The following is a 27,373-nucleotide window of genomic DNA, read 5'->3' as shown; positions in this document are numbered from 1 at the left end:
TGTGTGTGATAGATACTATTGGCTGCTGCGGGGAGACCCCAGAGAGGGTGGGAGCCAGCTGCAGCCGTCTACACACAGCGCACCCCCTCCCCTGTGATTTGTAAGTAGTTATTCTCCTCAAATACTCTGATTTAACGCTGCACACAGGGAGGACCCTGTGACCTCGCTAACCTGGAGAGACTGTTTCTGCTCAGGGTATGAAGGAGACCCCCAGCACAGAATGGACCATCCTCCCCCTTACACTGACAAGATATAGATCACAGTCCCTATCCCGGGCACGACCTCCTGCTGTTCCCGTTTTAAAGCACCAGTTTCAGTCTCAGCCTGAAAATTGAGGTACCAGCCAATCAATTAAAGAGTCAAAGAATCAAAAGCCGTAGGAAAGAGACAAAGTTAGATGTATTCCCGTAAAACATATTTATTATTATCATCATCATCAGAGGAACTGGTGCTTTAAATAATACTCTTTCATTTTTCATAGATTAAAACAAAAAAAAAAAAAAAAAACTATACAAAAATTACAAGCTCTTGTAGTCCCCGCTGACTGCTGAAGGGTCTTTCAGCCTCCCAAGGGTTAATCCTGAGGATGTGTGGAATGTACGGAGCAGTCCTATGCCCAGATGGGAATAATATTAATACAGTGAGAGTGCGCAGGTCACAGACCAAGCTGCACCGATCGCTGCTGCTACACCCAGGATTGGTCGCACGTATACGCTCTTTGGCACATTTCAGAAACCAAAAAACACTGAACTATGTACAAGTTACTCATACAAAAATGTTTCTTAGAAAATATACATACAGACATCTCTTCTCTATAAAAAATACAATCTGGGGGGTACGCGAGACGGCGAGCAGGACATGGATGCCACCTAGAAGGGTCAGCAAAATGCTCGATGAGGATGGTATGTTGTGTAATGAAGGTTCTAGGAGCTGTATGGGAGGACAGGCTGCATTTGGTCACTATAAATGTGTGTTGTGTCCTGAGATTTGTTCAGTATTCCTAACACCAAACACTGCAGCGAAGTACAAAAATGTATGGCGGCTGGGGTACAAACATTTTTCAAATATCCCCCTCCCCCAAGTGTGGCAGTACCTTAAGTCCGCAGCGCGGTGACTGCTACCTGTACAGAACACACCTGAATTTGGGCCGGGTCCAGTGACGTTTTACCAACAACTACTCTGTATTCTGTCTTACATTATATCCATCGGATGACAAAGGCTGGCTACACATGACTGCAGGGAATAGGACCATGGCTGTCATTAGGAAACACGTGAAAAATACTGGCACAACATTTGGAATTTATCTGGTTATTGGAATAAGCCGACATCCTTCTCCTCTTCAGGTGCGCGGTGAGAACCAGATTTCTCAGTCTAATACCACCTCCCCCTCTCCCCAGAATCCTCTGCATCCATCTTGAATAACCAGTTCTAGGCACAGAGGAATATGTTCGGTTCCATAGGGTTTTTTTTTTTTTGTTCCTTGATCCAGTAATCCCCCTCCCCCGAGTCCCTATTCATCAGCGTCTGGTTTAACATCCAGCATGGCGTGAAGCTCTTCCGGCACGTATCCCAGGAGGCTTTGCAAATCACACACAAAGCGGTAGACGTAGCGCTTCCCCGCGGTCTTATGAATGATGTTCTTGTCATAGTAGTATCGTAAGCCGCGGCTCAGCTTCTCGTAGTTCATTTTAGGCTTGTTTTTCCGTTTGCCCCAGCGCCTGGCCACCTATGATAGGAGAAGACAAGTGCGATTTTATCACGTCCAATGTGTTCAAGCTGGAAAGTATTATTCATGGTCAAACTAAGCGGCAGATGTGCCAAGCGGGTTTTTACATAACATTATGCAGAACCTACAAATAGGGGTCAATTCAATTAGACGCGAGAGAGTGGAGAGTTGCTGTGGAAATGCCGCAATTGACCCCAGAACTTTCCCATCTCACTCTGGACTTGTGGAGGTTTGTACGCGGTATATAGCTGCACTTACTTGCGGATACGACTACATCGCATGTAACTGACATGGCCTCATAGACTGAAGGAACCTTTAACAATTATAGACATTGAAATGAAGCTCTAGTCCTGTGTAGAACAGGCTTCTCTAATTCTGTTCATGGGCATTGCAGGTGGGATGTAGTTATCGTCCCAACATTCAGAAAGGCCAGCAGAAGGGGGGCAGGGATGTCCAACCCACCATGCCAGTACAGTGGTGTTACAGTCTCTGCTTGGAATGGGACTGGGTAGCGCCGGTTGAAATCCCGACAGTGCTAGCCCAACACGGAGGAAATACTGACAGCGGAGGTAAGTAATCTAACCCTCCTCCCCCCTTAGTGCCTAACCCTATCCTCCCCCCCCTAGTGCCTAAACCTAACCCTCCCTGGGTGGCTCCCTACCCTCCTCCCCTGGTCCCTAAACCTAACCCCCACCTTTCCCTAGCCTAACCCTACCGGGGAGGGCTAACCCTAAATCCCCCCGGGTGGTCCCTAAACCTAACCCCCCCCATCCCTGGATACATCGCTACTTACCTCCGGCGCTGGACGATCGGTCCGGCGTCGGGATTAACATAGGCGATGTTATTTTGACGCCTATGTTAAATCCACTGCCGGGATTGTAGTGTCGGGATTGAGACCGGCGGCCGCATCATGACTACATCCCCTCTGCTTTACCATCATATTTAAAAGTGTTGCGCCAAGATAGTTACAATGTTTTCCATCACATTACTACCCCTCCGAGCCTAACATGGCTAGCAGAAAATAGCATTAAATAATATCAAATATATTAACTCCCATCACCAAGGGGGGGTTTCAGAGACCCCCCCAGACACACACGTCATTGCGTACTGGTGTCTTGTGTGGGTCTGTGGCTGCTCACATTTTCCTTACATGGCCGAAGTAAAGACTGCGATGAGATGAGGCCTCCTGGTTCTGTCCTTGTTATCGCCCCATCGTTGCTTTGTGGCTGTTTATACGAGTGCAACATAACTACCAGTGAATTCCCCCTCATTAATGTGCACTCACCTCATCTGGATCGGACAGCTTAAACTCCCAGCCATCTCCCGTCCAGCTGATGAAGGACTGACAGGATTTGTCTGTAAGTAGCTCTAAGAGGAACTGCCAGAGCTGGATGGGTCCGCTGCCTGCAGGAGAAGAGACCAGAGGTAGATGTGACCAGGCTGCCTTTATGGTACTTACTACAGACTGTATGAGAACGTCAGCAATCTGCAGCAGAGGACACCGGTCACATAACACAGACTCTACCAGTGTTTTATATTTTCTGTGCGGATTCCGGAGCCCAGCTGCTCATAAAGGCAGATTTTATTTATTTACAGCCACTTTTGAGTGTATCCCTCATTGTGCAGAGGATAACTGTAATACAAGAAAACCCCCATTGCTGTATTACTTAGCGCTCCTGTCTGACATCAGTACTTTGCATACATTGTGCCGTATGGTCATAAGTAGCAGATTATAAAACCAAATTATCCAGGAAACATTTGCTGTCTGTCACTGATGAGTTTATTACCTACAAACGCCATGCGCTGCAGCAAGCAATAAAATCAAAACATTTTTACATCTTACATTGCAGTATTATTATGTTTGATCATTTAATTACAATGTGACAAACATATAATGTACATTCGCCTAATGCTGGCCATACACGCTGCAATTATCGGGACGATCCGCCCTATATCGGCGGATCACCGCGATAATTGTAGCGTGGTGTGGGGGGGGGGGCGACCGAGCGTTAAATATTGCTCGGTCGGGCATGCTGGATTGTCCAGTATGCCCGTCCGATGCGATATTTACCCGGTAACTGTCGGCCGCATCGGGCAGTGTATGCCCAGCGCGGCCGACAGACAGACATTTCCTGTGTTCCTTCCTACGGAAGGAACAGGGAAATGTCTCCTCCCCCGGGGGTGGAGCGCAGATGTCGGGCTATACACTGAGATTTCTCTCACAGTGTTTGCCGCGGACATCTGCGGCTGGCAGCCGGCCAGATAAAAGGTCTGTCGGTCTGACAGACATTTTATCTGGCCGTGTATGCCCAGCATAAGATTACAAATCGTGACAGACACATGCAAACCGTAGTTGTAATGAGGGCCCTCTCCATAAGAGCTTACAATCTAAGGCCCGTATTCAATTTGAGGAGAAAAGTCTGGATCCGCGATACTTTTTCGCTGATGACGTCATTTTCGCCTGTTTTGCATTTACCCCGTATTCAATTTGAAAGACTTTCTGCCTAGGCGGAAAGTCAATGCAATGTAATAGGCGGAAAAGTTTCGCCTATGAATAGCAGGCGGAAAAAAGAGCAGAATTGGTGTTTTGGGGTGTAATGTTGCGGGAACCCCAGTGCAGCCTTCAGACAGTCCCCCAAAAGGTAATCTGTCAAAAATTAGTGTAAAAAAAAACACTTAACACCCCAAAAAATCACTTTCATTTTGGGGGCAAAAAAAAAAACGTTGGGGGACAAAGTTAAAAACTAGCGAACTAGACTCTGGGGGGGTCCCCAAGTATGCCCCAGGTGTTTTTTTTATTGCAGGGGCTTGCGGCAGGTGGATTTTTCACGATTTTTTCAACCTCACTTTAGCAACTTTTAAATATGCTGACCCCCATTCACAAGTACCCCAAATTTGCTGGGATAAGTTATTTTGTGGAAAAAATACTCCTGAATACTATTCTGCACCACGTATAGAAAAACGCTATTTAGCAGCTATTGAGCCCATTTAAAAACACCAAGTACCTTCAGCAAGCCAAATCGGGGGGGTACCATAGGGAACCCCATGTCAGAGCATCTTTTGGGGGGGGGGGTGTCAGGCTGATTTCCCCAAATCTGACAGTACTTTCCGCCTGTTGAATACGGGTAAAGCGGGCACGCGCGCAATACTTTTCTGCCTACAAAACAGGCGAAGTAGGCAAAAAGTCTGGGACGCGAAAAAGTATCGCGGCTCAGCTCAAATTGAATACGACTAAGAGGGAGAGCAAAGCGTGAGCAGAAAACTAAACCGGTCAGCTGGCGTAGGAGACTTGGAAAGATGCAATTAAGGACTGACGGAACAGGCACTAAATGACTTGTCACAACTTATAGAACAGCTATAAGAACTCACCGAAATCTAGTTCCGTTACATAGGGGCCTGATCTCCCCAACAGATCCCAACACCACAGCAGTGTTACTGAAGAAGCAATTTACTCATATAAACAGAGTAACATCACCATCTAATCCTCAGAACGCTATTTGTACATTTGTATTGGGGCGCGACAGTCTGTCTAGTCTAAGCTATGGCCACGAGCGTGTCTGCACTTTATTACTGAGACATGGGACCACTCCTTGAACACAACTGGATTCCTGAGTGCGGTGGTGGTAACTCGCTCAGTTCATACAAGCTGGAAAGTCCCCGAGCAAACCGCAAACAGGCCGATAACAGCACACTTCTGTCTTCCGCTGGGACCCTGTGACCCATAACCTGAACAGGGTTCAAATAGTAAACCCAGTCAATGGGACTCACATGCTATTCCTGTGCACAATGCAGCCAGTGTTGGGGCAAGGCCAGTCACGGCGGCCTTAGGAGCAATCTGATTAAGTCCGTCACATGATAGGAATGCGCTCGCCTCATTTTCGAAAAATGTCTCCCCATTCAGTTACTGGGGAGAAGGGGAGGGGGCAGGGGAACCTAGCGACTAAAAATAATGCAGGGGAAAGAGAGAACCCTGTTCTTGTCCCCAATTCAGGGCACTGTCTGGTCTACAGCTACATAATGCCTCATTTCTTATCACGGTCCTGAACACAACAAACAATCGAGGCAGAGGCACAAGATGGGAAAACCATTTCTAAAGTCTCAATCTGGAGTCAAAAGACAGAGCCTGTGAGGCACGAGGCAAAAGCCAGCTCTGACAGCACCACATCCTCAAATCATTATGTACGAGCCACTCATCTAAAGAAGGGACTGAAAGGCATTGTGACCTGTGCACACGATTGGCTCCATTTATCAGGCCGCAGCTGTTGTGTGCGGTGACCGCAAGCCCCAGGGGTGTAGGGCGGAGGGAACGTTCCCAGGCTCACGAGTAAAACTATTTCTGCCGATATGCAATGGCCTCACATGCGGTAATATTCCCACCGCCTCTTACTCTGCTCTATGCTTAGTCTTTGTAAATACCAACGTTCATTGTTCTAAACATCAAGATGGAATGGAAGTAAAAAATATAAGAGGCTCCTTATAACAGCACAAGGTAACCCATCTCCTATAGCGTTCATCATTCCACCTAATAAATTAGGAGCCAGACTGACGGAAGCTGTAGCCCTGGGAATGGCGTCACTGGGCGGCTTACACCTGTAACATCCAGGGGGTGAGAGGCCAGACAAGGAGAATCACATTCTGTCCTGAGTCACCGTGCTGCTATGCAAGGTCCTGCCTGGCCACTCCTGTACGGAGGTCACTCAGAGCTGCTCACAGCAGAAGGCAGATGCAATATCTCTGTATTTAAACATCTCCCTTGTGTGCGCATTTGTGGTTTGGAAGAACATATGGATGTACAGTTTGTGTATCGGGGCTGGGTTTGTTTAGGAAGGAGATGTGTCCATATGAGACATGAGCGGAGAGGAATTTTGTGCGTGCAGAGCATCTGTAATCGCGTGCACCAGTGACATTATGTCTTCTGCCGCTGGGATGCGAATAGTGTGTAATCCCCTTTACCCTCTAGAGCAGGCCTGGCCAACTTGTGGCTCTCCAGCTGTTGTGAAACTACAAGTCCCAGCATGCCCTGCCCCAGTTTTGCTATTAGCGAATGTTAAAACTTTGCTAAGGCATGCTGGGATGTGTAGTTTCACTGCAGCTGGAGAGCCACAGGTTGGCCAGGCCTGCTCTAGAATACACGGAATACCAGGCAGTGTGTTACACAGTGGAGTATCACACCGAGCACATGTACATAACAAAACAAACCATACATTGTTCCCTTATGGTTGTTACAGCGACCGAGCGTGGAGTCTGCCTGTGTGCCTCGTGTGTGTCTCAGGACCTCAGACACTATCAGCTTAGTCACACACAAGGTGTGAAAAGGGACTTACAGAGGAAAAACACAGCTGGGGCGCGGCTACAGGTCTACTTATCACAGACAAAGATCATGACCCAGTTTCATGAAAGTGCAGAGATGGAGATAATTCCGTGATGCACTGAGTGGGCGGCGAGGAACACAGAACTGTGCGCACAGACTTACTCTCATCATCCGTACTTGTTAGATCAGGAGTTTGTAGCATTCTACATCTCTCTCCTACGGAACTATACACACAGCTATCTATGCCCAGCGGTTACACAGGCCGGTCCGCATGTCGCTTACCTGTGTAGCCGGCCAGGGCAGCGGCGGGGATGACGGGCTTGTCTTTGTTCAGCTCTGCCCTGTCTCTCACATAGTCTTTGAACGTTCCTTTGGGTTTGTGGTTGGGCAGTGCAGGCGGGTAGTCCTCCGAGTCGAAGCTGTCATACGACGGGACGCGCTGCAGGCTGTTATACGAGGACTGGCTGCTCCACGACTGAGTGAGACGATCGCAGCTGTCGTGACTCTCAATGCTTTCAAATGACTCCTGCCCTCCAAGTTTACCTGTGCAGACAGGGGAGCGGAGATTAGCACAGCGGGTGGGGGTATAATAAGACATAGCAAGTAACCAGCAATCCGCAGTTACGGTGCAAACACTGCGGCATGGCACTCCGTGATCATCTCACCGCTCCCTTGTGGTTAGGGGCCGTATGATTTGCTGCTAGCAGAATTATTACAAACACTATTGTCTATTTATGTGAACGTTACCTATATTAAACTGCATCAAAACATAAATTACGCTTTAATCGATTACTACAAACAAGTTTTGCTGGCATGGTTTGCGTAGTGGTTAGTATTACTGCCTCAGCCCTGAGTTCAATGCCTGAGCAAGGCAATGTGTGGTGTATGTATGTTCTCTCCATTGTTTCTTCAGAGTACTCTGCTTTCCTCCCACAATCCAAAACATATAGGTAGGTTAATTGGTTCCTGACAAAAAACATGAACCTTGTGTATGCGTCCACTGTCACAGGGACCGACTGTCAGCTCCCCTGTCACAGGGACCGACTGTCAGCTCCCCTGTCACAGGGACCGACTGTCAGCTCCCCTGTCACAGGGACCGACTGTCAGCTCCCCTGTCACAGGGACCGACTGTCAGCTCCCCTGTCACAGGGACCGACTGTCAGCTCCCCTGTCACAGGGACCGACTGTCAGCTCCCCTGTCACAGGGACCGACTGTCAGCTCCCCTGTCACAGGGACCGACTGTCAGCTCCCCTGTCACAGGGACCGACTGTCAGCTCCCCTGTCACAGGGACCGACTGTCAGCTCCCCTGTCACAGGGACCGACTGTCAGCTCCCCTGTCACAGGCACTGATGCAAGTGACTGAAATAGTCTCTGTAATGTGCTGCGTTATATATGTGTGCCCTATATAACTAACTGGTAATAAATACGTGTAGAATAAACCCTGTTGCCCATACATAACTGTCTGGTAGTGGATTGATGATATCTTACCCATATCATTAAATATACAATATAATATGGGTAACAGTCTCTCCCATAGACACAGAAGCAGCCGTGTGACGCCCTGGACCCTCCTCACATGATCTGTAGCTGTGAAGCATCGCTGCTGCTGCTGCCGGTGGTGATTACACAGAGATGACCTCACATTTCCAACATATGTTTTGGAAAGAAGCCTAATAGATTTGTGCTGTCACCAGCCCGGAAATGAGAAAAAGCTGCATTTTACTGCAGAGGATCACAGTCCGATCCCAAAGCGTGCCCCCCAAAAATATGGCCCAGGTACCAAGAACAAGCCTATCGCTTTACAATGCAGTATTGGAGCTAAACAGCACCGCCCTGTATGTCACTGGCCTGGTCACAACTTGGGGGGGGGGGGGGGATGTATTTGTTACTAGACACAAGTCCTGAGTCTGAGTCTGGCTGGTCCATTGCTGCTATAAAAGGAGTTAGTGTGTGGTGGTGGAGGTGGGTGGGGGGTTGTGAATAGGACCTCTCATGTCTGTCCTACTAACAAGCAGAATCTCTTACCTCGGCTGATCCGTCCCATGCACATGTTGTCCGGAGACACGACCTCCTGTTTGATGGTGAAGTAGTCTCCCTGCAGAGAGTCCGGCTGTAAGGGGTCTCGCAGCAGCGGTGACTGGTAATCGCTCTCATATTTCAAAGACAAAAGCTCCTCTGAGCTGATGGGATGGAGGGTCTGGTAGGACTCTGTGATGAAGCTGGGCTCTGAGAACTCTGAGGGTGGGACGCACTGCGCATGTTCTATTCCGTAACCTGCGATACAGGACAAAGCTTCTGTCATTCGCCGCACACCATATAACGGGCAGTACTCATGGCCTATGCCTCCCGCTCTCAGCAGTGCTGGTGAGCCCACGTCACGGCCGGAGCAATACAGGGATGAGCGTGTGTAAAAAGACCATGTCACGGGTGGAGTAATACAGGGAAGTGCGTGTGTAATAAGACCATGTCACGGGTGGAGTAATACAGAGAAGTGCGTGTGTAATAAGACCATGTCACGGGTGTAGTAATACAGGGAAGTGCGTGTGTAATAAAACCATGTCACGGGTGTAGTAATACAGGGAAGTGCGTGTGTAATAAAACCATGTCACGGGTGTAGTAATACAGGGAAGTGCGTGTGTAATAAGACCATGTCACGGGTGGAGTAATACAGGGAAGTGCGTGTGTAATAAGACCATGTCACGGGTGGAGTAATACAGAGAAGTGCGTGTGTAATAAAACCATGTCACGGGTGTAGTAATACAGGGAAGTGCGTGTGTAATAAGACCATGTCACGGGTGGAGTAATACAGGGAAGTGCGTGTGTAATAAGACCATGTCACGGGTGGAGTAATACAGAGAAGTGCGTGTGTAATAAGACCATGTCACGGGTGGAGTAATACAGGGAAGTGCGTGTGTAATAAGTAATGACCCCCTGTGAGGGACAGATATACTCACTGATAAAGTAGTCGGTGCTGTACCTAGACTCTGGGTATGCCGGAGTGAGGTCATTCGTTTGGTAGAGTTTTGTGTCATCTGGTCCAAACAAAAAATGACATAAAATACACCTGTTACTTGTATACGACACAATTACACACAACAGCGTCTCTATGTACTGTGCTGCTCATAGGTATATACCAGTATAACCCCACCAGCCATTATATGTGTTCTGGGATCATTTGATAACAAGCACAGAAAAGTGAATAATAATAATAATATACCCATAATCCATCCTCCCTCATCCTCTATGTGCTGCCGGTAGCCTCACCAGCACACAGCCTCCACATCACAGGACAGGGGTGTTTCTCAGGATCCGGTGCCATGTTTGGTGGTTACAGGCCAGCCCATATTTGTATGTATGTACGCGATGCCTGGACACGTGTTCCTCCACTCTCCTCCCCACACGGACATGTCAAATGTCACCACAGCATTCAGTGAGGGATATTGAAGCTCTTTATATAATATAATATAATATAATGGCTGTTGCACTATTCTTTCACTGCAGGATACCAGTTGAATAAATAACAACTATCAATTTAGCTTTTCCCATCCCGCACACACCATGGAATACGCCAGTTTGTGCCTCAGTGATGTCACTGGTGCGGAGGGCCCGGATAGGCGGCCTTCTCGTGCTCGCATCGCACCGGGTGCAGGTGTAATGTCCTGCGCGAGCTCCAACATTACACCGTCCTGCCGAAACAGCCAGAAATCCGCTCACCTTTCTGTAAGATTTCTAAGTGTTCCCACAAGATGTCTCCTACAAAATCCGGCGCCAGTTCCAGAAAACAATCCTTCCCCAGGGCGCACAGCGCCGCCCCGCTCATGCGGAATTTTTGAAAGTCCACACCCTTCAGGGTGAATTCATTCACAGCCCATGACACCCAGTCCCTGACGTTGGCGTCCGTCCATTCCCGAGGGTCTGAGAGAGAGAGAGAGAGAGAGAGAGAGAGAGACAACCATAACTACTGGTCCTAACATCAGAACGGCGCAAATAAAAATGAATGACAATAGCTTGAACGTCATCATAACACAACTGGCGGAAACAAACACAAAGCGGTTTGTGCAAATATTCTTACAGCTTCTGCGATGACGTTATAGATACTGTGCAATACTTATAACAGTGGCGCAGGTCTGTGTACTCTTCCAGAGGCAATTTCTATGCTACTTTACATCAGTTAAGTTGGTTCCATTACCACAATGGCTCAGACGCATTTATTAAAACAAAACTCACCGATGGGGATGCCCAGGCGTTGCTGCTCCTTGGCGAAGCCGCTGAAGGTGGCACGGAGAGCTTGAGACATCATCTCCTTACTGCTGGGCGTCAGTAGCGGCACGTCGGCGCACTCCATATCTGCAGGAAAGGATTATTGTGATTATTCCTATATAATAACGTCTGACAGCCTGTGACCAATGTAATAATTAGGGCATATCAGCGCATGAATAATGGTGTAGCCCTCGCGTAGTGACCGCTATGTGTGCAATGCGGCACCTCTCAGAAATAAAAGAGGATTTGCTTCTCGCCGTACTGAGATAATGGAGTTTTATAGCCTTTATAATTCGTTGCCTGCCATTGTGCCAGAGAGACCTCCTCAGCCTAAAGGCAGGAGTACAGAAGCGGGCATTGGACGACATTCGCCCACAGAGCTTACATACTCGTCCTTCTCTCCACATCTAATTTTAGGGAGACGCACACAGTATTTACAGCAGACTGAACAAGGGACTGTATTTATGGGCGACACAAGGGGACCTCGGTGGCTGCCCTGTGTCCACTAATGACAGATGGGGGTGACGTGCCAACATCTCACACCCATCAACCCCACAACAGCAGTGACCAGGGTACCCAGAGACTGTTCTAGAGATATACATATATATATTTATATATTCTCTCTATGATAGGAGTGTTGAGTATTGCGGATATATCGTTAAGATAGATATTCAGATCCATCTAAATTTTATAGAATTCTCCGCACTGGAATTTGCCACCATTTTCTCGTTGTGTAATAGTTATATGCACCATGTACATACAGTAATTACCCCTCATTACCAGCTACTGTATTACAGGGCCAGCGCCTGGCGATGGTACAGACACTGTGGAGAGATCATCTCATTAACTGATTAAACGATTATATAAACCTTGGTGACACTTAATAGAGAATACATCCTCTCTCCAGGAACAGTCCTGCTGTGTCATGCGAAGCGATCGGTGCCAAATTTCCAGCTACTTCTACAGAGAACATGACAAATCCAGATTTACCTCTAGGAATAATTATTTGGCAAATACCGAGAAGTAATTGCCAAATCCAGAGCAAAGCATCCTGAAATGCTGCATTGTACAGTGCCAAGTACACGGGACTGTCCCTGGCACCCAACCAACAGAGAAGCAGGCGGAGGCAGCGAGGACGTTCCTCGTGATTGCTCCGGCAGCAGGCATTACAGGGTTAACGTGCCAGGTATTAGTCCCCATTGACTCACAGCGAAGGTGAGAAGAGTCACAGACACATGTACTCGCTCATTACGTCTGTCTGTAGAACTAAAATGAATGGTTTACATATATAAAAATTTGAATTCATGGCAAGTGAGACTGGCCCTGTGACAGAATGACCAATCAGAGCACAGCCATCTCAGATAAGTAACCACTTCCCTCCACGTTAGCGACCGTACCCCCTAATCCATGGCCCAGCGGCAGCACCCGCTCTACCTGCCGTATGTTAAAACCAACTTTTAGATTGTAAGCTTTTATCTTTACTTCCAGTTTGTTCATAGAAAGTCAAATCTGATTTTATTCCTATTGTACTTACATTCCACATTTGCATGGCACTATGGAATATGCCATACATATGTAATAACAGCCAAGCCAGCACCACATATACTGAATCAGGAGGAAAACCAGCGAGAAGGTCTGGAATGGGGGGAGGGGTATCCGGGTGCAGGACTTTCCTTACTAAAGTATGAATGGAGCCCTGATTGATTTGAGGGCTGGATCGTACAATTAGAGTGCTAGCATATAATACAGCATAGAGGCGTGCACAGGGATGTGGAAGCGCGGATATAACACACATTCATGGAACAACGGTCGTGCTTGCTCTCTAACGCATTGGCATACAGCAAAGACATTTCATCTGATATTGAACTGCCGTTTTGTGTTGCATGATACCAGCTGAGTTGGTCAGTGCTCTGTTCCTGCATAATGTGAGCTGCATTGGTCAGTGATCTGTTCCTGCATAATGTGAGCTGCATTGGTCAGTGCTCTGTTCCTGCATAATGTGAGCTGCATTGGTCAGTGCTCTGTTCCTGCATAATGTGAGCTGCATTGGTCAGTGATCTGTTCCTGCATAATGTGAGCAGTATTGGTCAGTGCTCTGTTCCTGCATAATGTGAGCTGCATTGGTCAGTGATCGATTCCTGCATAATGTGAGCAGTATTGGTCAGTGATCTGTTCCTGCATAATGTCAGCTGCATTGGTCAGTACTCTGTTCCTGCATAATGTCAGCTGCATTGGTCAGTACTCTGTTCCTGCATAATGTCAGCTGCCTTGGTCAGTGCTCTGTTGCTGCATAATGTGAGCTGCAGTGGTCAGTGCTCTGTTCCTGCATGGTGCGAGCAGCCCTTCTCAGGAGTGAGAAAACCATCCCATTAAAGCGCTGTGGAATGTGTGTGCTAAATAATAACTAGAATAATAATCCCACCTCCATTCAGCCCCTTATAATATGTACACAGCAGCCTTCTTGCCTGCACTGATCAGATACAGCTGAGGTAGTAGGTTGATCACCAGACCTGCACACCGCTATACACCGGCCGTACTGATCAGATACAGCTGAGGTAGTAGGTTGATCACCAGACCTGCACACCACTATACGCCGGCCGTACTGATCAGATACAGCTGAGGTAGTAGGTTGATCACCAGACCTGCACACCGCTATACACCGGCCGTACTGATCAGATACAGCTGAGGTAGTAGGGTTATCACCAGACCTGCACACCACTATACGCCGGCCGTACTGATCAGATACAGCTGAGGTAGTAGGTTGATCACCAGACCTGCACACCGCTATACACCGGCCGTACTGATCAGATACAGCTGAGGTAGTAGGGTTATCAGCAGACCTGCACACCGCTATACACCGGCCGTACTGATCAGATACAGCTGAGGTAGTAGGGTTATCAGCAGACCTGCACACCACTATACACCGGCCGTACTGATCAGATACAGCTGAGGTAGTAGGGTTATCAGAAGACCTGCACACCACTATACGCCGGCCGCATTGAGTGACATTATACAGTGACTTATCATGGGACCAATCAGCTACAATAAAAGTATAAGCAACATGGCACACACAATAAATAACCAGAAGGTGACGTACATCAGTTTGGCATCTGCCCCTCCTGCTTTCCCTTAGGGCATCGGGGGGATTGCCCCCTGGCTGTTACAGCATATAGTACCCACGTCATGTCAGAGGCACTGCAGTCATCCTTTGTGATTAGCACTCTTTCCATGTATTTGTACCAACTGTTCTCACCCTTTTATTACCAGGTTCCCATTTCCAATATATGAGTATAGCATCAAGTACAAAACTTCCAGGCTCAGTTCCCTCTACAGCTGAGAACAGAGGTAAATGGAAAAGACCACAGCCCAGCGTATGATGGTGAACAACACCCGGCTGTGACAGTCAGGGTGGCGCTAGTCACGCAGCACATCTCCTCGTATATAGCATTACATAAACTGTATATACATGTAACCATGAGAACATTATGGAGCAACCCACCAATGACAGATCTCTTTTTCCCCGTATGGACCTGGACAGTAGCCAGAGTTTAGGCAACTTGAAGACTGCATCTAATGGGAAACACAGGGGCGCGCACAGCACCGGGGTAATGACTCACTGTGTCTCTAACGCCTCCAGGACCTGCATTTTATCTGCACAAATATGCCAGTGCTAGCATTACTTGGAATGTCCTTAATTAGCCCCCAAACAATGGGGAAGAAGGCTTAAGGACACTAACCCTGGATTGTGCAAAAAGATGATGAAAGGACCATTGAAATGATGTGAGGAAGATAATCACTGTAGATGGCACGGTCCTGATAAGAAGTACAGTACAAGGGGCAGCTATGCAGAGCAGACTGAGGACACAGGCAGCTGCTAGAACTGAGCCTTAGATTTGGCTATCAAAGGCAATTAATGCAAAACTAGAAAATTTCCCTAAGTAAAAGGAAATCTATTCCTGTCTAGAGAAGCAGTTTATATGGTCTTTAGATGTTGAGGGGTCTATTTACTAAGCAGTGTTATGCTGGCCATACGCGGTGCCATGCACAGACGGATCGTGCTGTCATTGCCGGCATTCGTGCGGTCCCCGCAGACCGCACGATATGCCGGCTCCCCTCTCCACCATTTGAATGGGATCGTACATCGCATCCCAGGTCAGATGGTTTTGCAGGAAGACCTGGGGATGAGATGTACGACCCTGCGGGAGCGCGCAGCACGATATCGGGTACGAGATATCATGCCCATACACGGCACGATATAGCACCTATATCGTGCTGATCCGTCGGATCGGCACGTATACCGTGCCGTGTATGGCCACCTTAAGGAGACAGAGTGAAAAGTGATAAGGTGCCAGCCAGTCAGCTCCCAACTGTCATTTTTCAAACACAGCCTGTGAGATGACAGTTGGGAGCTGATTGGCTGGTACATTATCACTTTTCACTCTGTCTCCTAACACTGCTTAGTAACTAGACCCCTCAGTGTGAAACAAACCAGATCCCTGAGCCCAACAAACGTTGGCGCCCTGATTCCCGCAAGCCGATGGCGCATTTGGCTTAGATGGCGGTCACTGGACCTGAGAATGGCGATTTCTTTCAACGGCAGCTTTCTAAGAACACTGCATCACCAATATGTTCCACTAAGAGCAAGCACCTGTACGGTTATCTCCTGGTGAAGGCAAAAGGGATGACCCCATAAGCAGACTATGGTTTGTACCAGCTTTGTGCGGACAGCTCGCAGAGCAAGCAGCGCTCAGCACGGCGGATACAGAGGCCTCCGCCATCTGTGTACAGCTCTCAGTTTACATCAGATCCATCCTGCAGTATTTTAATCCAACGGCAGCACAGAGAAGGCCTGTGTTGCACAGTATCTGCATTAGTGTATAGTTACTACTTTCTCCATCCACCATTTGCCCCACACAATGACAAACATGAGCAGTCATATTGCTGAACAGGGGGGGCCCCAGCTGGTGGCCCCTCTCACAAAGCTCACAGGGGATTAGGGGATATTACTGCGGATTATCACAGCAGCCAGGAGCTCAGCCAACACTTGAGATAAAACACAATAGACCGCCACAATGGGAGAGACCCTGCAACAATCTCCGCACGTGGAGGAGCGTTCTGTCCTAAACCCACAGTGCGCCCTGCACCGAAGCTTATCTGCCCATCCGTAACCAGCAGAGACGTCTGGCTGTGCCCTAACCCCAGACTGGAGTCTAGCCCTAAAATCCTTTTATTTGATACTCGGGCACGTGAGGTCATTGCCCTGAGCGTGCCAGGGGGTGATACCAATTTAGTTTAACAGTCTTGTTTTTCATAAAATAGGCCATTCATACCTATCCTACAATCAGTCCAGGTATTCTATAGTAGCCTGGAGCCTACACTGCCTGTATCATATACATTATACATACACAGGACATTCTGTCTATTCTATTACGTTCTAAATAAATCCCTTGTCATTTTTCAAATGCCGTATTATTTGAAGACTGCATCCCCCCAAAAAATGCTATGTATCTGTGTGTATGTATGTATGTATGTATGTATGTATGTATAATTTATTTTTTTTAATACAGCTTGTCTTTTGAAATAACAAAAAAAAAACCTCTCTTAGTTTTAGTGGAAGCACAGCCAAGTCCCCCTGCGTCATCCGGGCTCATCTGCATATCTGTGGATTCTGGCCCAGCAAAGCAGCGAGTTAACCCTTAACACAACAGGCAAGTAACGCTCATCCGCCATGGTGAAAGTCTTCGTTAAATTGTGGGAATAACTTTTTTTTTATATTATTGCATCAAATAAAAAAAAAAAAATTAAAAACACAGCAAGATAAATCCGTCTCATCACCGCGATTGGGGCTCTGCTGATAAACAGACCCCTGTTCAAACCTTGAAGAGACGAGAGCACAGCCGCCTTGTGTCTAGAGCAAATACTGAGGGGTCTATTTACTAAGCAGTGTTAGGGACAGAGTGAAAAGTGATAAGGTGCCAGCCAATCAGCTCCCAACTGTCATTTTTCAAACACAGCCTGTGAGATGACAGTTGGGAGCTGATTGGCTGGCACCTTATCACTTTTCACTCTGTCCCTAACACTGCTTAGTAAATAGACCCCTGAGTCTCCCATATGTAAATATTCAGAGAAACGGAAAGTTCCGAAATACGGAATAATTTTGGCATGACTGTGATAATGAAACCTTTGATTTTTGATGGTTCAATGTACACAAACTTTATCTAAGGCACAAATTATTGAATATATTGTATAACATTACCTTCAGGCTGTGTGTATAAGGTGTATATAACACATAAATGCATTCTGTGTGTATATTTGGGTCCCATTCCCAAGATATTTCATTATGATATGCAAATATTCCAAAATACGGAATATTTTCCGTTATCCAAAAGACCCCTCGCCCCAAGCATTTTGGATATGGGAGACTCAACCTGTAATAGGTAAATAAGTAAATTGCACCACATGATATAACAACATAACTGAATGGTGCAAACATTTAATACCGAACGGGTCCTGTGGATGAGGGACCATAAGCACAGTGGTATCACTAACCCCAGACTTACAGACAGACAATAAGTCTGGGAATATCTCTTGGCATGCCAGGGTTTTTTGAATGCCATCCAACAGATAAGCCATTACTATTCAGACAGGAACAGGCTTCTGGGAAATACAATTTTTCATTTTAAAATTTTAGTTGACATTTTTACAATTGAACAAGCATATCCTGAAGCTCAGCCCTGTTCTCTGCTGTCTTAAGCTATAACCAGAGAAAGCAGCATCTCTCTATCAGAGATGGACAAGAAAACATGTTTAAAATAAACAATGTATCATATTTACAGTAAAGCTGCAAATTAAAAATGGGCTTTTCTCCTGGAATTGGCGTTCCTTCCCAGGGGGTCGGAGCAGAGGCTCGTAACCTGCCCGGTGAGGGGCCTACCTAAGAGTTTGGCTTTTATTTCACTTGGGGCTATCAAATGGCCTGTAAATTCATCTGGCCCACACATAAAACCAGCGCACGCTGTTAGCCTAGCCAGATGTGGCAGGGTTAATGGTCCTCCCCTCCCCACCTCCTATGGCTGAGTCATACCAGTGTAATGTGAGACCACCAGTTAGGCGTCATAGCCTGCATGGGATCCCAGTCACAGCTCTGTCTTCTGCAGCTTCCAAATATTCCCACACTGACTGATTAACCTCCTCCCAGCCCGCAGTCCTCCTGTACAGCACGCATGACATTTACACTCTTGTAATGTGGGAACCGGATTGGGGCACTTGCTGGGCGATGTGTTGTAGCCGTGGCGCAGCGCAGAGAGGGTTAAAGGGTCTAATTTACTCCCCTCTCTCACATGTGGCTTTGGAACAGGCAGATCGCAGCACCCACTAATTCCACTCCCAGGGACACATTTCTCACACCCCCAGCAGAGCCCTCTGTCATATGGAAGTCATTTCAGTTAGAAGAGCGGCCCCCTAGAAGAATTTCTTCTCATAGCCCGGCCGTGCTGCTCCCTCAGGGAATGAGTCTTCTCACAGGCCCTGGTGTATTGCCTTTGTCCCACCTCGCTGCACGCTCAGGTCAGGACGCCGTTACCGCAATATCCCATCACCGACATGTGGGAAAAAGCCCAAATAAAGTGACCTAGACGCAGGACATAGGCCCCCGCCAGCAAAGGAGAGACAGAACCTCTGCATCCAAGTAATAACATTCTCAGATATAGAAGACAAAATTGCAGGATGTAAATGGGAGACGGTCATCGGAAACCAATGGTCAGCTACCATCGATGCTCCCGATTCGATTGAAATACTTATTTATTGGATTGTGTATTTTTTTGATGGTTGACAGCCATTGGATGCAGCTTTACGATGCCTTCTATGCAGTTGCGGGCACCCGGAAGTGCTGTCAGCAGCTCAGCTGATGTGCGCATGCGCGAAGCTCCAACCGCTTCTGTGCGTACGCACATAGTGACCATCCCATCACTTGATTTGATGTCAGAAGCCCGGCAACCATTCGATGCCGGGCTTCTGATGTCCATCCTAGTCATGGGCAGAGCGATGCACTCTACTGAGTTGAGCCACATGGTTCCACGCAGTGGAGTGTCTCGAGTCACGACTCTCTGACTGTGCGTACTGAGCATTGGCCATCGGTGACTGAGTGAGTCGCTGATCGCTCCGCCCCCCCCCCCCCCCCCCACACTGCTGTTGATTGATTCATCTGCACGGACTCTCCCGTGTCAGTGCACACCGCGGGACCCAGCTCTACCGGCGCGACTCTGAGGGAGTCACAGCTCCGCCCCCCACGCCCCTGCACTGCTGACTCCCGACTCGAGTTAGTGAAGGCAGCCGCGGCATGGGCACACTGGCAGGATCACATCAATGATGACTCTCCTGAGTCCCGGAGACTACAGTTATAACACTATACACTGTGTAACCTCTGCCTCCTGGCTCCCTCTGACTGTGAGAGGTTAGAGAGGTGACTGTCTCGACACCGCAAACTTTGAGTGACTCGAATCATTCGAACATTTAAAATGATTCGAGTCCTTGTGTCGAGACACTCACTCACTAGCTATCTCTAGCCCATCCCCAGGGAAGGGAAGATCTTTCCATTGTATACCCCGCTCCTGTGATGTCTGTAGTACACAATGATATGAAATGCCAAGCAATACAGACACTGTGAAAGAAGAACATCGATAGACAAGCTGAATACTAATAATAGTTGGAGGCTGACCCTGTATGACCGATGCTCACTACTAGGCTCCCTGCTAAGGACTGTAATGTCGGAGGTGCCTTCTCGCACAATTACCGCTCCTACAACCACGATACATGTCCCTAAGACATCGTTGCAGGGCTGTGTCTTGCATGCAGTGTGTCGGGTGTTGTCTGCATACACTGCACAACATCGGCTCGTCGGGACCGAGTGATCTCATGCAGAGTTCCTGAGGTCGGGAGCTGATCTGACATGAACAATCGGCTCTGTGTGCTGTGTATACACTGCAATAATTGGGCTGACCAGCCGGGAATTACTTGATCGGCCGGATTATTGCACAGTGGGTACCTAGCTTTAGGGTTGCACATCTGTGATGTGTGTTATGTAGTCAATAAACGTAGTCACTGAGGTATAATTATTATCATTTATTATCATTATAATAGGTGGAATCTGCAAGTGACAGATTATGGGCTGCGATTATTCTATGCTGCATTATGGCAGAGGTTTAAATCTAACGAAAGCATAAAGCCTACTGATCACCAGGGTCGTAACTGGCCCACAGGGGGTACAGGGTAAATCCCTGGAGGGACCACCGCCTCCTCTAGGGGTCATGTTCCAGACTGTGCACTGAATTGTACAGGGTAGAGGGTCAGTTACCTTGTGGTGCAGGACCACAGTAAAACATCAGTTCTTAACGGCAACTACACCAATATCTGCCTAATGGTGAGCCAAGCAACTGTGGAGGCTGGCCACACCCCCTCAGGTGGATGACCACACCCCTTCAGCATGTTCCCCCCACCTACTGCATTCCCCCGGTGAGCCCTTTGTGCCCCAGTCCGACACTGCTGATCACCAACACATAAAGGCCTTACAGACTGCTCTTTTCTCAGTCAGGCTCAAAATATGGATAGCAATTCACAGCAATGACTCCTCACTAGATGTAAGTGGAGCTGAGCAGTGCAAGATATAACACCAGCAGTGGCACTCAAAGTGCTCACTATACACACACAGCAATAGCAGCGGCCCTCTAGTAGCCACAGAGAGAGCGCGGCGGCCCTCTAGTAGCCACAGAGAGAGCGCGGCGCCCCCCTAGTAGCCACACAGCAATACCAGCGCCCCCCTAGTAGCCACACAGCAGTACCAGCGCCCCCATAGTAGCCACACAGCAGTACCAGCTCCCCCATAGTAGCCACACAGCAGTACCAGCTCCCCCATAGTAGCCATACAGCAGTACCAGCTCCCCCCTAGTAGCCACACAGCAGTACCAGCTCCCCCCTAGTAGCCACACAGCAGTACCAGCTCCCCCCTAGTAGCCACACAGCAGTACCAGCTCCCCCCTAGTAGCCACACAGCAGTACCAGCTCCCCCCTAGTAGCCACACAGCAGTACCAGCTCCCCCCTAGTAGCCACACAGCATTACCAGCTCCCCCCTAGTAGCCACACAGCAGTACCAGCTCCCCCCTAGTAGCCACACAGCAGTACCAGCTTCCCCCTAGCCACACAGAAGTACCAGCTTCCCCCTAGTAGCCACACAGCAGTACCAGCTTCCCCCTAGTAGCCACACAGCAGTACCAGCTCCCCCCTAGTAGCCACACAGCATTACCAGCTCCCCCCTAGTAGCCACACAGCAGTACCAGCTCCCCCCTAGTAGCCACACAGCAGTACCAGCGCCCCCCTAATAGCCACACAGCAATATCAGGGAAATTACAGTACCCACACAGCAATATCGGCGACATTACAGTACCCACACAGCAATACCGGTGACAAATCAGTAACTGCATGCTAGGATATAAATGCGGATCTCGGCCTGTACTCAGAATTAGCCACACCTGCCCCCAATCCATCCACGTGTGGAAGAGGCTGTTACCACGATTAGAGCAGCTTTACACCAGCCCAATCCGTGGTGCAGGAGATCTCTGAAATCAGATGGATCTCACCTCCTGAGTCGCCCATAATTGCACCTGCATGCCCTCAGACTATGTGCGAGCGGCCAGCTGCTGCCCACTTACACCCACTACAGGCTGAGACGCATACGGCTTTGAATTGCTGAAAGTTGCATATGCTCAGGCTGGGAACATGCGCAGTGCGAAACATCGCAAAATCCCACGGACAAAAACAGACTTATGAGCAGTATGCCACGTCTCTCTGCATGGCCTCCCATACGTGGCAGCAGCTTATGACTGCCACCTGGCAATGGCCTGTGGCACTACATGTGACATTATGGCCACACTAAGATTTAGCCTGATGGAAACAAGACACAGAAGGTGCTAAGCATGTACTAAAGTCTATATCACCACTTATTACCAATCTAGAATAGCAGCATCGTATTGGACATTACGGTTTACGAATACTAGCATTACTATTTTACAGATGGCATGATAATGGGCATTGCTATTACTAATGGCTTCTTACTGGGCACTACTTTCCACAGCTGGCATTTTCTTGGGCATTACTACAAGTTGTTTTTATTAAGCATTACTGTTACTACTGCCATAATTCTGCTCATTACGTAAAGATAAATTATTAATCAGCACATCTGTAACTGAAGGTGTATTCCTGGGCACTGCCACTGGCGGCATATTACTAGGTATCTTTTATGATTACCGGCCATGGCTGCTGCTGCTGTTGTACACATTACCGGCCGTGGCTGCTGCTGCTGTTGTACACATTACCGGCCGTGGCTGCTGATGCTGTTGTACACATTACCGAGCGTGGCTGCTGTTGTACACATTACCGAGCTTGGCTGCTGTTGGACACATTACCGAGCGTGGCTGCTGTTGGACACATTACCGAGCGTGGCTGCTGTTGGACACATTACCGAGCGTGGCTGCTGTTGGACACATTACCGAGCGCGGCTGCTGTTGGACACATTACCGAGCGCGGCTGCTGTTGGACACATTACCGAGCGTGGCTGCTGCTGCCGTTGGACACATTACCGAGCATGACCGCTGCCGTTGGACACATTACCGAGCATGACCGCTGCTGTTGGACACATTACCAAGCGTGGCTGCTGTTGGACACATTACCGAGCGTGGCTGCTGCTGCCGTTGGACACATTACCGAGCATGACCGCTGCTGTTGGACACATTACCGAGCTTGGCTGCTGTTGGACACATTACCGAGCGTGGCTGCTGTTGGACACATTACCGAGCGTGGCTGCTGTTGGACACATTACCGAGCGTGGCTGCTGCTGCCGTTGGACACATTACCGAGCATGACCGCTGCCGTTGGACACATTACCGAGCATGACCGCTGCTGTTGCACACATTACAGGACATGACCGCTGCTGTTGCACACATTACAGGACATATTACTTTGCGCGGCTGCTACAACTTTACAAATTACGCAGTGCAGCTGCTGGTACTACTACTACTACTTCACATGCTTAAGCACTACCAAGTGTGGCCTCTTAGATCAGCCGTGGCCTGAGTGTAAGACTCCCAAAGTCTGGTAGGTTTCTCATCATGGATTTAAAACATAGAATGTGACTAGTTCATGTAATGAAATTGATCTTCAGAAGAGAATGTATCCGAGCTCTGTGACCACACTGAGATGTGAATATGTGCTACACAGGAAACATCAAAGTGACCACACATCTGATTAGCTGCTGCTGATGACGATGATGACGACTATGCAGCCTCTGGAAAGCAGAGCTGCCACTGACATGCTACACGCAGGCAGACACACAGCTGTGCCAGGGCCTGACAAGAGGTGTGAAAACCGTTACATGGGTTCGGAGACTGCTCTCAGCCTGACCACAGTGCGTGCAGAGCAGGGAGACTGGTGCTGCTCTGAGTCTCAGCCCAATAACCCCAATCAGACACCCACACAAAGCCCTTTCTGCTGGTTGAGTGCACTTTATTGCACTGAGTAAGAGAGATAAACTAAGATTCAGGGAAGAGACACAAAGCGTTAGGGTTACAGACTCCATGCATCACATATTAGTCATTTCAGCAAAGAAGAAGTAAAGTTTGGAATTTGGTTGAATCTGTCACATTGCGCAAATAATTCCTTGGACTGTATTAAAGGATGGATGAGTCCAGTAAGGCTGCGCTACGTCACAGGGCTGTTCTTACACAGAGACATGATACAAATATTTAGACAAGTGTGTGCTCTCCATGGATAGAGCTGGGGTGAGCTCTATCCCAAACTTATACCCAGCTCCTGTGTTCCCAGGAGCCAAAAAGTCACATCTAGGATCCAGAAAGTTATATTTTAGTTGTGTTGGCTGCTGGGATAGGTCCAGCCCTGCACCCTGCAGTAGCAACCATCACCCAGATTAGATCCAGGCAAACTAGGACGGTTTGTGGAACTACATTTCCCTGCATGCTCTGCAAGCCTACACTAGGGTTCCCAAATAAGAGCTCTTTCCCTGTACAGAGAAGTATAGGTTTTACTCTACGTAGGAGTGTGTTATGTAATAATACAATACAAATGACATCAAGTAAATACACACCATTACTTTTTTCAAGTCTCTATCAGTGTTTCTCAAACTCTGTCCTCATGGAACCCTAACAGTGCATGTTTTCAAGGTATCCTCAGGAATAATAAATACCACCTGTAGATCTATTGTGTTAGTCATTTAACACACCTGTGCTGCGGCTGGATGATCTGGAAAACATGCAGTTAGGGGTGCACGAGGATTGGGTAATGCTCTATATAAGTAGGCATGCCATATCATCCCTATAATTCGGGACACGTGAATTACACAGGTTCTGTGGCTGATTAAAACCAGGTGAAATGGAGACTTGGAGGGTATATTAAATAAAGTGAGAGTTTTTAGAAGAGGAGATGTTGCCCACAGCAACCAATCAGATTCTAGCTATTATCTTCTAGAAGGTGCTAGTTAAATGTTATGCAAAATCTAACTGGTTGCTATGAGCAACATCTCCACTTCCAAAAACGCTCACTTTTGTAAATATACCCCTTGAAGTCAGCAAGCCACAGAATCTGTGTAACTCATATGTGTCCCAAATTAAACGGGATGACGGAGAGTATATATATATAATAAAATAAAGTGCTGATAAAAATGGCACCATGCTGGCAGTAAATGACACTTGGTATCATGGCTCCACCCCTTTCACCAGTGTCAGTGATGTCACTTCCTTAGAGTTCCTGCATAACACACATCTGAAGTCTCCCATAGATCCTATGTAGCTATTAGGTGGCAGTGGCACGCACATTGTGATTGCGCTAATAGATATATGAGAACATTTAGGTATAGTAAAAGAATAACAGGCATTCATATATATTTCCTGTTATCATGGATCTTATTACAGGAATTGGGACATAACGATATCACTGAGGATCAAATCAATTTGTTCCATAACATTATAGCAATTCAGACAGACTACGGTCCACAACATGTACTTTACGCCAGTGTCTTAGAATACGTTGGACCCGTTACTATATCTCATACTCAGAGTGTTTACCGTACCAACTATTCACATCCAAGATATCACACACTGGGTACGTACATATATACATATATCGATGGCTGCAACATGAATCATTTAGGACAGTTTGGTGGCGAGTTAGTACGTTTGTGTAAATTTTAGTTTTTGACGAGACCTTTTCCGCACAAGCCACCTGTTATTTTCGAACAGGTACAGCAACAATCTAGCATTGCGGCATACAGTATCTGCAATAGTCTGCTAAGCTCACTTTAGGAATGATTGTCTATTGGCAGACTCCTGTTATTTCCCATACTAACTCATCACATACTGACAACACAGTAACAACATATTATCCACAGCCAAATACGTATAGAAGAAAAGAAAAAGGCCGACAGGGAAGCACAGGCCACAGACATACAGGAACAACAATCTACAGAGGGGAAAAGGTGACAATGTCCCAAAAAGAACAGTATTAAAATTGAAGAGATAAAAGGGAATACTGAAGATAACTATTATATAATCATATTGGGACATGCGTACATGTAGGACCTAAGACTCCCGCCGAGTCTTATTAAAAAAAAACTCTGTAAAATGTAAAAACACAATGCAGGGGTGTGCACATGTTACCTCCTCCATACACAGCCCACTGTAAGAACTGAAGCCAGGCCCTACAGAGGAGAAGGTACCAATGGACAGGAGAGAGACAGCGAGGAGGAGAGGAAGAGTAAGTCAGGAGGGGAGACTTCATAGTGAGAGATAGCGAGTAGGAGAGGAAGAGTAAGTCAGGAGGGGAGACTTCATAGTGAGAGACAGCGAGTAGGAGAGGAAGAGTAAGTCAGGAGGGGAGACTTCATAGTGAGAGACAGCGAGTAGGAGAGGAAGAGTAAGTCAGGAGGAGAGACTTCATAGTGAGAGACAGCGAGTAGGAGAGGAAGAGTAAGTCAGGAGGGGAGACTTCATAGTGAGAGACAGCGAGTAGGAGAGAAAGAGTAAGTCAGGAGGGGAGACTTCATAGTGAGAGACAGCGAGTAGGAGAGGAAGAGCAAGTCAGGAGGGGAGACTTCATAGTGAGAGACAGCGAGTAGGAGAGGAAGAGCAAGTCAGGAGGGGAGACTTCATTGTGAGAGACAGCGAGTAGGAGAGGAAGAGCAAGTCAGGAGGGGAGACTTCATTGTGAGAGACAGCGAGTAGGAGAGGAAGAGTAAGTCAGGAGGGGAGACTTCATAGTGAGAGACAGCGAGTAGGAGAGGAAGAGTAAGTCAGGAGGGGAGACTTCATCGTGAGAGACAGCGAGTAGGAGAGGAAGAGTAAGTCAGGAGGGGAGACTTCATCGTGAGAGACAGCGAGTAGGAGAGGAAGAGTAAGTCAGGAGGGGAGACTTCATCGTGAGAGACAGCGAGTAGGAGAGGAAGAGTAAGTCAGGAGGGGAGACTTCATAGTGAGAGACAGCGAGTAGGAGAGGAAGAGTAAGTCAGGAGGGGAGACTTCATAGTGAGAGACAGCGAGTAGGAGAGGAAGAGCAAGTCAGGAGGGGAGACTTCATAGTGAGAGACAGCGAGTAGGAGAGGAAGAGCAAGTCAGGAGGGGAGACTTCATAGTGAGAGACAGCGAGGAGGAGAGGAAGAGCAAGTCAGGAGGGGAGACTTCATAGTGAGAGACAGCGAGTAGGAGAGGAAGAGTAAGTCAGGAGGGGAGACTTCATAGTGAGAGATAGCGAGTAGGAGAGGAAGAGTAAGTCAGGAGGGGAGACTTCATAGTGAAAGACAGCGAGTAGGAGAGGAAGAGTAAGTCAGGAGGGGAGACTTCATCGTGAGAGACAGCGAGTAGGAGAGGAAGAGCAAGTCAGGAGGGGAGACTTCATAGTGAGAGACAGCGAGGAGGAGAGGAAGAGCAAGTCAGGAGGGGAGACTTCATAGTGAGAGACAGCGAGGAGGAGAGTAAGAGCAAGTCAGGAGGGGAGACTTCATAGTGAGAGACAGCGAG

General features: G+C 47.9%; 1 protein-coding gene across 4 annotated transcripts in view; it reads right to left on the bottom strand.

Annotated features, from left to right (window-relative positions):
* Positions 1-402: 402 nt before the first annotated feature.
* ETS1 (ETS proto-oncogene 1, transcription factor) overlaps positions 403-27,373 on the bottom strand; it is a 474,993-nt gene continuing 448,022 nt past the window's right edge. For all 4 annotated transcript variants that reach the window (XM_088476264.1, XM_088476266.1, XM_088476265.1 and 1 more), the window contains 7 exons: positions 11,267-11,386; positions 10,754-10,954; positions 9,994-10,071; positions 9,065-9,313; positions 7,320-7,580; positions 3,012-3,130; positions 403-1,726 (listed from right to left, as the gene is read on the bottom strand). In XM_088476264.1, coding sequence (XP_088332390.1) covers positions 1,511-1,726; positions 3,012-3,130; positions 7,320-7,580; positions 9,065-9,313; positions 9,994-10,071; positions 10,754-10,954; positions 11,267-11,386 — 1,244 coding nt within the window. In that variant the 3' untranslated portion in view covers positions 403-1,510. The remainder of the gene's footprint in view (positions 1,727-3,011; positions 3,131-7,319; positions 7,581-9,064; positions 9,314-9,993; positions 10,072-10,753; positions 10,955-11,266; positions 11,387-27,373) is intronic.

This window comes from Taudactylus pleione, unplaced genomic scaffold (assembly GCF_031769625.1).
Source record: "Taudactylus pleione unplaced genomic scaffold, aTauple2 ptg000185l, whole genome shotgun sequence".
Taxonomy (NCBI): domain Eukaryota; kingdom Metazoa; phylum Chordata; class Amphibia; order Anura; family Myobatrachidae; genus Taudactylus; species Taudactylus pleione.
Note: the sequence above shows the minus strand (reverse complement) of the source record. Positions and strands in the feature narration are given on the sequence as shown.